The 12,269-nt window shown below is 44.4% G+C and overlaps 2 protein-coding genes and 1 long non-coding RNA gene across 3 annotated transcripts; 2 read left to right on the top strand and 1 right to left on the bottom strand.

Annotated features, from left to right (window-relative positions):
• Positions 1-3,047: 3,047 nt before the first annotated feature.
• On the bottom strand, positions 3,048-4,302 carry LOC136472595 (uncharacterized). The gene is made up of 3 exons (XR_010762392.1): positions 4,073-4,302; positions 3,618-3,665; positions 3,048-3,585 (listed from the first exon to the last, which is right to left on the bottom strand). It is a non-coding gene; the product is annotated as an uncharacterized lncRNA (long non-coding RNA).
• Positions 4,303-6,737: 2,435 nt separating this feature from the next.
• Positions 6,738-7,427, top strand: LOC136469392 (uncharacterized). Its single transcript, XM_066467602.1, has one exon. It carries the CDS (start codon positions 6,738-6,740, stop codon positions 7,425-7,427), a length of 690 nt encoding a protein of 229 aa, XP_066323699.1.
• Positions 7,428-9,635: 2,208 nt separating this feature from the next.
• Positions 9,636-11,042, top strand: LOC136469391 (uncharacterized). Its single transcript, XM_066467601.1, has one exon. It carries the CDS (start codon positions 10,230-10,232, stop codon positions 11,040-11,042), a length of 813 nt encoding a protein of 270 aa, XP_066323698.1. The 5' UTR covers positions 9,636-10,229.
• The last annotated feature ends 1,227 nt before the right edge of the window (positions 11,043-12,269 follow it).

The following is a 12,269-nucleotide window of genomic DNA, read 5'->3' as shown; positions in this document are numbered from 1 at the left end:
CGGCCAGCTCGTGGCTCCGGCGGCCGTGGTCGTCGACGACGGCCGTGGAGTGGCGGGGAGGACTAGGGGGCCTGCGCGCACCCATAGGGCTACCCAGCTCGGCCCGAGGCGGCTTGTGGCGGCGCGGCCACGGCAGCCAGCGGCGGCGACGTCAGCGGCTCCGAGGACGAACAGCACAGGCGAGGAAGGGAGGTGGCTAAGGGGTTCGACGTGCACGGCAGGTGAAGGCGAGGGCGCTGAGGCTCTTGGCTCGCGCCGCAGATGAGTGGAGGGTGGTGGCTGTGGAGCTCGGTGGCGGCGTCCATGGCGGCCGCGCTCTGGCGTGCGTGCGCGCAGAGGAAAAGCGCCAGGGTGAGCGGAAGCGAGTGAGGGAGGCATGGAGATACACAGGCGCTCGGTTATGGAGCAACAGGGCGAGAGGCGGCGCGTGGCATGGAGGTTGGACGCGCGTCGGCCATGTCGGGCGCGCTCCGGTGCATGGCGGCCACGACGTCATTTCATCGAACACGTGGCGGCAGTGTAGGCAAGGTGGGGAGCCGATTTGGGCCGGCTCGGGTTCGAATTGGACATTGGGCTAAAAACAAAGTTTGCTCACCTTGGCTTGCTCTACATATTTCATTTAGTTACCAAGGTCATTAGGGCAGTAGATTAGCGGATAATTGGCTCCTAAAATGCCACTGTCAACAACTTAATAAGGATTAAGCCTTGCTCGGTTAGGACTCCAATTTGTTGGTCAAAACATGATCAAACTTGACCCAACTTTTTACATGCTCTTCTCTAATGAAATATCTCCAACTTCTATTTTTGGGTCAAAGCATGATGCTTAATAAAAACTCAAGAACGCGGCATGCCAACCTAATGACAATGAATTCCAGACTTGGAATAATTTTAAGTGCTGAAAACAACAGCAAATTCGATCTTGTGACCTCGATTTGACTTACTTCCAAGCTGATCTAGCTCTTAGTCCAAAAACCAAGTTTGTTCTACATGATATGGACTACAACTTTCATTTAAGGTCCAACCTCAAAACTGGTATAGAACCTACTGTTCTACTTTGACCAAAGTAGGATCACGATGAAGCTTAAATTATCCTTTTTGATCCATTGGAGCATTTTCTGGCCACCTGCTCAACATGAACCCTTCATAACTTTTGTTCATGAGTGCAAGTAGAGTTGTTTGAGCAAGGTACCAAGGTTTGGTTGACTTCATAGGTTTCCATCCACTTGATAAAGCAATTCATGCAAAGATATGACTTATCATTTCATGTGACTTTTTTATTCCAAACTTCATAAAACTTTTCCAGTGATCCATATAGATGGGTATTGATGTGAGACATATGAAGATATTCCAATAACCACTACCGGAAACGCCTAAGTTGCCGAGTGTCACGTGCTTTGCCGAGTGTTCTTTTTCGGGCACTCGGCAAAGAAGCCTTTGCCGAGTGTTTTTTTGACACTCGGCAAAGAGGCTATTTGCCGAGTGTTTTTTTTAACACTCGGCAAAGAGACTCTTTGCCGAGTATTTTTTTTGACACTCGGCAAAGAAGCTCTTTGCCGAGTGTTTTTTTTGACACTCGGCAAAGAGCTTCTTTGCCGAGTGTTATTTTTTTTACACTCGGCAAAAAAAATTTCAAAGCATATTTTGAAGCAGTAAATTAATTCAAATCAAAAAGTTTTCAACTACAAAGTTGTATAACTCATCAAGATGTACAATGTTTGTTTTGGTCTTTTCTTCATACGACAAAGTGAAAATAAATTTGTTCATAAATCTAACATATGTCTCTGGTAGTTTATGAAACTACAATAGAGATATATAAGATTTGTGAACAATGTTAGAACGACCATGTCGGATGAACAGATGATCAAACAACCAAAATAAACTTTGTAGATCTCGAAAAGTTATGAAACTTTGTAGTTGGCAACTTTTTGATTTAAAAACATTTTGTCATGCAAAACTGTGTTTGAATTTCAAAATTTTAAAATTCAAATTTTGTAAACGATCTCGGATGGAAAAACTTCCTAAACTAAAAGTGTAGATCTCGAAAAGTTATGAAACTTTGTAGTTGACAACTTTTTGATTTGAAAACATCTTGTCATGCAAAACTGTGTTTGAATTTTAAAATTTTAAAATTCAAATTTTGTAAACGACCTCGGATGGAAAAACTTTCTAAACTAAAAGTGTAGATCTCGAAAAGTTATGAAACTTTGTAGTTTACAACTTTTTGATTTGAAAACATCTTGTCATGCAAAACTGTGTTTGAATTTCAAAATTTTAAAATTCAAATTTTGTAAACGACCTCGGATGGAAAAACTTCCTAAACTAAAAGTGTAGATCTCGAAAAGTTATGAAACTTTGTAGTTTACAACTTTTTTATTTGAATTCGTTTAGGGCCTCAAATATGCAATTTACACTCGGTTTAGTATAATATATTGGGAACTAAAACGGAATCCAGACACAAGTTAGAGTGTGGTGTAGTGGTAGATGAGGTACGTGTACAACGGGAGGTCTCGGGTTCGAATCGCGTCGGCCGCGTGGCCATGAAATTCACGCGAAAAATGTCGGAGATGGGTGGGCGCTGGTCGGTGGGGGCCTCCATTGATAAAAAAAATTTTATTTTTTTGGGGTAAAAATCCCATTTTTTCGGGATTTTTTCGGTTTCAACTTTACCGAGTGTCGGGCACTCCCGATAAAAGACACTCGGCAAAGTTGGCTTTGCCGTCACTGTTTTTGGCGAGTGCTGTTCGCCGAGTGTTACACTCGGCGAACCATTTGCCGAGTGTTTTATGTGTTTTGCCGAGTGTTTCGGACACTCGGCAAACTACAGGAGTCCGGTAGTGAACACCAACCAAGCGTATATCTTGAAAAGACCTAGCTATATGTAAAGCAAGGGTGCAATATCCGAGTTTAGGTTGGGGCTCATTTCCATAGGTTTGACCTTGACATCTTCATCACCACTTAACATGTCATGTTAGAGTTTAAACCCATTGCTTAACTGGTGATAAACATCTGGGGTGTTACACCCATGCAGCATGCTAATTGGGTAGGGTATGGATATTGCACATTTAGATTTTGGTATGGGAAAAAACGTAGCGTATAACTGCTTCTATTCTGGATAAATAATATTTTCAGCTGAAACAAACATTCAAGCTGTCGGGCTTGTCTGCTGCACAACTGCTACGACAGCCTGAATCTGTTCAACAGCTTTCTCCAACAAATTTACCACTGCAAAAGTGCAAACAAGTAATTCTACTGGAAAGGACTGTTCTATACAATGGACAAGATGCCAAATCTCCATATAAGAGAACATCAAGAGATGTGCCATCAGAAAACTCAATATCCACATGACCTTTTGAATCATCTGTCTCCTTGTCAGTTCCAGATCGGATGGACAAAAAATTTGCAATCAGAAAAGAGCTTTTTCATATCATCAGCTATTATATCCATGGTAGACTTCCAACATATGTACTGTTATATCCCATGGTAGATTTCCAACATGTCCTATTATATCCCTCTTATCAACTTTGGTGCAAAATCTTCTTTCTCATGTTCCGTTTGTAAGGATGGGTTTTCAGATAAGATCCTCCTCTGAAATGGATATCAAGAATATGTATGCTTACATTATCTGCATCATCCATAGCTAATGCCCACTATTCGGCAGCATCAGTCTGAACAAGAATAGCCAGTCAGATAACACAGATACCTTTGAAACATAGCAATTGTGAAACACATATATCTGGCAAAGCCCTACGACAAAAATTACGGAGCAGCAGTCATTGCAGATATTTCAGTTCATTTCTATGATAATGTGGAATTAAAATTGAAGTTCGGAGTTAGGACCATTCAGATTCAAGGCTGAACCGCTGAAGCATCTAACATCATACAAAAGACCAAAACAGATACATGAAAATAATTATTAGTTATTTTTGGAACAGATTCAACAATCCTCAGCCGTAGATATAGTTATCTAGATATAAGTCTCTGCTTCCTTCAAGATACTAATTAATATGGGTCGTTTTAGTTGTAAAGATTTGCAAGGGCTTGCTACCTGAGAAATTTTTCCCTTGGTTATTACCTGATTCTAACAATGACAATGATAATCCAGCACACTACACTAATGTATTGTCTTGGCTAACATAAAGTCAGAGAGTTATAATGCCTCATGAATTGTCATGCATCCACAAATCTTTTCTTCTTTAGAGGAGGTCCATTATTGGTGCATATTGAACTGGTTTAGCGACCAGTCCCATATTGAGATGGCCCAGCTCATCGCCTTCACGCAGGACACAAACTTCGTATGCCACATCTTCTCTGCATTGTAAAATTGGGATCATCCAGGGTAATTTGTAGTTTACATTACCAAATTACAAATTAGTCCATCTATAAGTTTTTGACAAAGGAAGAAACATGTGAGCATTGAACAGCACAACAAAGAGAATTAAATTGTCAGCACAAAAATCAGCTAAGGTGTCTTCTGTACTCCCTCCGTCCCATTGAGTTTGTCGCTCGGGAACCGGGATTGTGAGGGGGGCACGGTTTTCCAACGACAAACTCAATGGGACGGAGAGAGTATACCTTAGACATTGTGTCTTTCAACTAAAACCTATGTTTATAGGGAGAATTATCTATTTGGCACTGAAACAAATCAGTCTTTCTTATTTGGCACGAAAAAATTAAACTTTCTTATTTGACATCAAGTTTAAATTTCTTTCCCTAAATGGCACTACCGTTCATTTTATCCATTCATCTGTTAGTAGAATGTTAGTACCGTGTCAGTTTTTTTTCCAATATGACCAAAATAACCCTCTTGTAATCGCACAGGCAAAATTTCTCTCCCCGACTCCAACTGCCCCGAGTGTTCCTGTCTCCCTGGACGTTCTTCTCCGTAAAAAAACCAAACCCTAGATCGATGGAAGGAGGAGAGGATGATGGAGCAGAGGATCCCGCGGCCGGCGGCGCCCAGCACCAGCTGCGCACGTCCTCAGGCGGGGGGCCTCACCCGGTGGAGCCAAGCCGCGGCGGGGCGGGCTCGCGTACCGGCGCTCTGGCCAGCTCGCGGCGCGGCGGCCGCAGATCCTGGCGCACAGGTCGCCGGGCAGCGTCCCTAGACCATGGTTCGTCACGCAGAGGCCAGGCACGAGCGGTAGAAGCTGGAAAGGTAACAAGGCTGGCTATGCATAACTATGAATTCCCGAACACTTGCTCTGACCCTTTTTTGCTTGACCATCTGACATCCCTCTAAAAAGAAATATGCCCCTAATAAGTTGAGTTTTCTATTTGCAGTTGAACTGCTCAAGTTTTGCATTAATGTACTTGTATGCAGTGTGCCAATTCCTTTATCACAACCAACCGTCATGCTTTACTAAGTCTATGTTATTCTATTATTTCTTGGTTACTTGATAGATAACGCCATTTAAACATTGCAGTGGACGTGTGAAAGCAGAAGATTTTTGGGCTCATTTTGGTCTGGATTGCAGTCCTCTGTGCAAGAAGGTACTGACGCAGTATCTACAAATGCTATTAGCTTAAATGGATTTCCCTCTTTGCTGAACTTCTAACTCCTTTTCCAGATATTTCACTACTTCGATTTAAGCATTAAGGAATCGATTACGTTCCCTCGGGTATGGACCTTAATTCGATTGAATTTCACATCTCCCTTGGTGCTTCGCAATTTTTACAGACGACACCAACGATACTATAATGCATTGGTACTCTATATATTTCACTAGCACTAAGGTTTCTAGGTGAAGCATCTGAGATCTCCAGGACGCAGCTAGCTGATGTCCTACGGTTAAGCATGCTGCTGCCGTCTGATGATAAGGTAAAATCCCCATTGCCCCTCTGCTACAGGTTTCGCCACCATGATGTCATACACATCTGACCATGTAACCTTTTGACAAATGCTGGAGCTGTTCAAGATGTTCGACATAGATGGTGACGAAAAGATCAGAAAGGAAGACTTCATGACATGTCTTAGGAGGTTACCGTTCCTGATTGCGTTCTTTGCAGCCCCGATCAATGGGGAAGTGTACATCGAGATAGCCTGAATGCCTGAGGGCTGAGGCAAGGCGATGCCATGCAAGAGTAAAGCCTGGAGCTGCTAGTGCGAGGCGCATCAAGTATTGGGTTGCATCAAGTGGCTGACCGTACAGTGCTTCGTTCAAATTATTATATTGTCATTACGAAAATCTATTGTGAGATACACATTGGACTAATAGATTGTCGATGGAACTGAGAATACACATAGAAAAGCATTTGCAATCTGAACTGTAACCTTAAGTTATGTTGATTCTTGTTGGCTGTAGCTAATGTGAGGTGTGAAAGGTGTGGTTCCTCTTTTTTTTTAAGTATGCTAATAATGTGATGACATTTGTGAAGCTTGTGTATGAAACTAATGTGCATCTGCTCTTACCTTAGAATTTGAATTTATTGATTATTTATTTCCGGTCTTCGATTATTAAAGTCCCATGTTTTAGTTCACAAGTATATTTGTGATATTTATGATTTCCTTATTTGATAATCAGTCCATTTATTTTTTTTCCTATTTGGCACTGCATGCTTCTGCTGCAAATAAGGGCATTCACGTTATTTTATCATCCACTTGACATTATTAGTGGCCCAAATGGATGGTAGTGTCATCTAGGGAAGAAAATTTTAACTTAGTGCTAGATAAGAAAGTTTAATTTTTTTAGTGCCAAATGTGGAAGACTTTTGGGAGGGCGACATCCGTGCGGAAAGTCATGGACACGGGGCTGCGGAACCTCGTCCAAAGACGGCTGACCGCTCAAGCCACCGCTGAGTTGGAGCGGCTAGAAGAGCTACTCCACAGCGTGGGGTTCAACAACGCCCGCGACAAGAGGACGAGCTTCTTCGAGGACGACTCCCACAAACTCATCTCGAGCATGATCTACCGCGCCTCGACGCAAGGAGAGCGCCCGTGCCCATCCTTCAAGTTCGTCTGGAAGAACTTCGCTCCCCCACGAGTTAAATTCTTCGGGTGGCTGCTCACCAAGGAAAGAATCCATTGCCGAACGTCCCTAGTTCACAAACACATCCTCCAGGATATCGATGCACGGTGCGAGATCTGCAAGATGTATGACGAAAGCGCCGATCACATTTTCTCCGGATGTTCCTTCGTTCGTAGTTTCTGGGAACGGATCGGATGGCGGCCGGCGGGAATCGCCAAGGTCGCTGAACTTTGGAAGACTCAGGTACCGCCCCATGTGCACGAGAAGGTGGCTCACCCTCTGATCTTGCTCTATTGCTGGGAGATTTGGCGCCACAGGAACGACGTCGTGTTCAGGGGGTTAGAACCCAGCACTGACAGGCTCATTGCCACCTGCAAGGAAGCAGCGGCGTCCTGGAGCTGCAGGATCCCGAGAAAGGACCTTGTGATCGCTAGTAACTGGAGATTTTTGTTTTCTATGTAATCTCATCCTCCCCCCAACTGCTGATCACTTGATGTAAAACCTTAAGGCCTTTGCCCCTCCACCCACCGGGTCACAGGCATCTGTGGAATGGAAATCAGGTGGGGATTTTTTGATTCCCCCCCCCCCCCACCCCCACCCCCACCCCACACACACACACCCCGAAGTTGACCTCAAAAAAATATGGGAAACACTAAGAACTACTGAAGACCATGTCAACGTCACTTATTTGTGATTGGAAGGAATTATACATGCTGTTACAATAAGCAATAAATGTTTATTTGAATGTGTTTTATGCACTCGCAACAGAAGAACAAGAAACAAAGAGAGCATTAATAACAAAATAAAACAATTGTAAGCTTACGTCTTTGCAGCCTGTCTTCCCATCCCCAATGGAGCACCGAAGTATTTCTGTTCAAGTTTGTAAAGTCAGTAAACATTATGTATTTCAAATTCACAAGACTCCTTAATGCTACGTAAAAACAATGCCGTCCAAAAATGAGCACGCAACTGATGGAAGACATAATTCATGTAAAAACTAACACAAAGAGCCTTTGCACTCACGTCGATACAACTATGAAACAATTTGCCTGCCATCTGCTGCTAAACCTGCAACAGCCTGCAAATGACAATAAATAAAAGTAATTTGTGAAAACAAACATAATTCATAAAAAATGGCTAATGGAACATGAACCTTTGCAAGAAAAGAACATGTATCACCAAGAAAATTCAAAAGGAAAAAATTTCAATAGATACAACATCTTTAATCCTGCTCCTCTATTTATTCATCAATGGCATGATTTTGCATCAAAACCACTATCAATTTTGAGTCACTTGTAAAGGCATTACCAACAGCATTATCTTTGAGGTTAACCAGCTTCTCATCAACACCCTAAAGGACCAACCACCAAATCGGGATGCAGTCGCGACTTGGGCAACTCAAACAACTTTAGCACTGAACCGAAGGATTTTTTTTTGGGGGCAACTTGAAAGAGAAGACTGCGTTCACAAGATAAGCCGTGCTTTTTCAGCCAACGAAAAGTATTTTTTTCTCACATCAAATTAGCAAACAGTATTTTCAAACATGGCTTATCAGCCAAACCAGCCCAAACGAAGAGGGATTTGCACTTCATCCCAACTACAGTCCTATTGACAAATACAGGGGGTCACCAATAAGATGACATGGAATAGAAAATGGGGAACAAATAGCGAAAGGAAAAAGTCTACTCTACCCCCTACTATGGGGGTGGTCTACGTAACCCCCTCAACTATGAAACGGTCTGATTTACCCCCTGAACTTTCCAAAACCGTCTATTTTACCCCCAGGCGGTTTTCAGCGACGGTTTACTACAGTAACTGTGGGTTTGCTACAGTGCAGAGGTTTTGCCTTTTCCCCTTATTTCCGCTGAATCTTTGAAAAATCATAGTAAATCACAGAAAAATCATAAAATGGAAAATCTAATTTTGTTGGACTCCACATGAGTAGATCTACACAGTAAACATATAATATAGTACGCTTTAGTACAAAGTTTTTGCTGTAGCTTTAGATTAATTAGAAAATCCAATTTTGTCTGTAATTAATTGGAATTTATCTATAACTAAGTTATACATGGTCCAATGAGTACGAAATTTTTACTATAGTTTAAGCATATAATAATTAATCTACCATAAAAATTTCACCACAATTGGACCATAGAAGCTACAGCTATGAATTATTCTAATTAATTACAGACAAAATTGGATTTTCCAATTAATCTAAAACTACAGCAAAAACTTTGTACTAAAGCATACTATATTATATGTTCACTGTGTAGATCTACTCATGTGGAGTCCAACAAAATTAAATTTTTTATTTTATGATTTTTCTGTGATTTACTATGATTTTTCCAAGATTCAGCGGAAATAAGAAAAAAGACAAAACCCCTGCCACTTTAGTAAAACCGTCGTTACTGTAGCAAAACCGCCGCTGAAACCCACCTAGGGGGTAAAATAGACGGTTTTGAAAAGTTCAAGGAGTAAATCAGACCGTTTCATAGTTGAGGGGTTATGTAGCACCTTCCATAGTTGAGGGTGGAGTAGACTTTTTTCCAATAGCGAAATAGCTGAAGTTCGGGTTTGGATGCCCGGTTTCGCACGGCAGGAACGGAAAAGGGGTGCAGATGGGCGGTCGTCTCCGGCGAAGATGGAACAAGGCCTGGCGAATGGCGAAGACCTGGGCACCTGCCGTCGGGCGTCGGCGTCGGCGTCGGCGCGGTCGCGCAGTTGCCGCACGAGAAAGGGAGCGCGCGCGCACGCGGGGGTGAAGGGGAGAAGACAGAGCTGATTGGTGAAGCGAGCGCCGGAGGGCACGGAGCGAGGGCGGCGCGTGATGGGATGCGGTGATGGAGGCCTTCCTTCTCACGGAGCGCTGATCGCGGGGAGTTTGCCGGAGGCGCGGGTCGGGGAGATTGCGGGGTATCGGGGAGCGACGCCAAGGCGCGGGATCGTCGCGCCAAGGAGAGGTGGGCACGGGATTCTAATTTCCGTTGCCGCGAATACGTTGGGAGAGGAGGAGGGGCTTGTGTTGTAACAGAGGAAGCAGCGAGATCAACAGAGATCACAAGTGTGATTACTGAGCATTAAGGCCGTGATCTCCACCACTAACACCCTGTGATCATGCGCGATCTGTAAATTTGGCAGGTGAACTTGCATTCCTCTAGATTATCTCCACATTTAACCCTCTCCTTCGTGTTTCTTGTATAAGTAGGCACCAAACCCCGGCTAATATAATAACTCCACACCAGTGCAAAGCGAAACGAGATTCACATGGACAAGGGATCGAGCTCCCGCACCGCGTCCATGGAGGTTGAGGGAATGGGGGTGAAGCAGGTGGAGGGCGGAGAGGAGGAGGTACAGGCGCCGAGGAAGGAGGAGGAGGAAGCGTCGGCGGCGGCAAAGGAGCTCGACCTCCTCGGCGCGCTCGGCTCAGAACCGCCGGAGGCAAAGGCCGTGGAGACAGCGTCGCCGGGAAAAGGTAAGGAGAAGGCAATGGTGGCGGTGGCGGAGGAGGAGAAGACTCCGGCAAAGCGCTCGTTCAAGTGCAACTACTGCCAGCGTAAGTTCTACACCTCGCAGGCGCTGGGTGGCCACCAGAACGCGCACAAGCGCGAGCGCTCGCTCGCCAAGCGCGGCGCCGTCGCTGCGATGGCGGGGCGCGGGCTGTACGGAGGCGCCACCGACCCGTTCCTGCCGCCACACCACCTCCGCTTCGTCCAACACGCCTGGCCGTCGTACTCTGCCGGCGGCGGCAGCAGGCAGTCGCCGTTCCTTGGGTTCGGACGGGGCTCTGCCGCGGCGCCGTTCTACGGCATGCACCACGGGTGGGCCGCGCATGCGCACACGCAGCCGTCTATGGCGGGGCTCACCCGCCACGCCGGTGCCGACCGCCCAGTCTACACGCCTAACGGCTACGGCTCCTCGTCGAGGGCCCCTGCCCCAGCCGTCCTCGACTCTGGGATCGCTGGGCTCCGGTGGTCCGCCGCCGTCGACAGTGGCGCTGCCGCCAGCGGCGACCCTGAAGTGCCGACGAAGGAGGAGGCGGCGCAGAGTTGCAAGATAGACCTGAACCTCAGGCTCTAGCTCAGCGTGAGCTCCATGTTGGGGAGCCCATATGGTACTAGTGATTTGCGCGCACGTAGACAACCATGTTCTAACCAGATTTTGTCACAAAATAGAGTAAGGAACATAAGGTCAATCGTCAAAGCAAATCTTTAGAATGAATGCTGAGATGTTTGAATATTTCAAATATTTTACATGAGTTATAAAACACACGAACAATTGGGATGATGTGTAGCCGCCTAATGGCCAGAGGCCCTGCGGTTCTCTTGATCTTAAATGCTCTGTATTCGGCAGCATCAGTCTGAACAAGAATAGTCAGTCAGATAACACATAGCAATTGTGAAACACATACAGCCCTACGACAAAAATTACGGAGCAGCAGTCATTGCAGATATTTCAGTTCATTTCTACGATTATCTGGAATTACTTTTAAGTAGTTAAAACCGATAATCAACAGATGGCCAATAAAATATTTTTCTTGTGCTATTATGCAGTTAGAGGTCAATTTCTATCTTAGCCAATAAAATATTTTTCTTCTCACTTTCTACTTGTCAAACTTAAAGGGCGGGCCTGATGCAAGTGGTAGAGTCTTACCGCTAGTGACCAGAAGGTCTTAGGTTCGAGTCGTGGTCTCCTCGCATTGCACAGGCGAAGGTAAGACTTGCCACTGACATCCTTCCCTAGACCGCGCACAGAGCGGAAGCTCTCTGCACTAGGTATACTTGTCAAACATACTTTCTTAGCTTCAATGTGACATCAAAAGAACATATATGATTGCTCCTATAGTTGGGACTGTTGTCTGGATAGTTGGCAAAAGTTTATTATTTTGAAGATAAAGAGCAGTATAACTATTAGCTCCATTATATCATAAATATTAAAATCAGGTTTCGCAAAATAAATAAATCAGAATGCAGCGGATGGGTCAAAGCCATTCTGATGATTACAAAAAATGTGGGGTCTTAGTAAGGACCAGTAATACAGTCTAACAGAAAAAAAAAAGCAAATGACCTACAATGATTACAGCAGTATATAGTTCAGCCTTGGTGAAATTGTAACAGCGAATTAGAATAGCATCACAAAGTTTTCTCAAGTGCATGGGAGAACTGCATATCGTTGCATTAAGAACAAAGATCCAGGTAAAATACCCAATCAAAGCAGTAGAAAGCCTTCATGATAGAAACATAAAAACAACGAACTCATGATAGTGCTTCAAATTACAAACTGAAAAAAAATAAACGACGACTACTT

This window comes from Miscanthus floridulus, chromosome 8 (assembly GCF_019320115.1).
Source record: "Miscanthus floridulus cultivar M001 chromosome 8, ASM1932011v1, whole genome shotgun sequence".
Lineage (NCBI taxonomy): Eukaryota > Viridiplantae > Streptophyta > Magnoliopsida > Poales > Poaceae > Miscanthus > Miscanthus floridulus.
The sequence above is the reverse complement of the archived record's forward strand: the minus strand, read 5'-3'. Positions and strand labels throughout refer to the sequence as shown.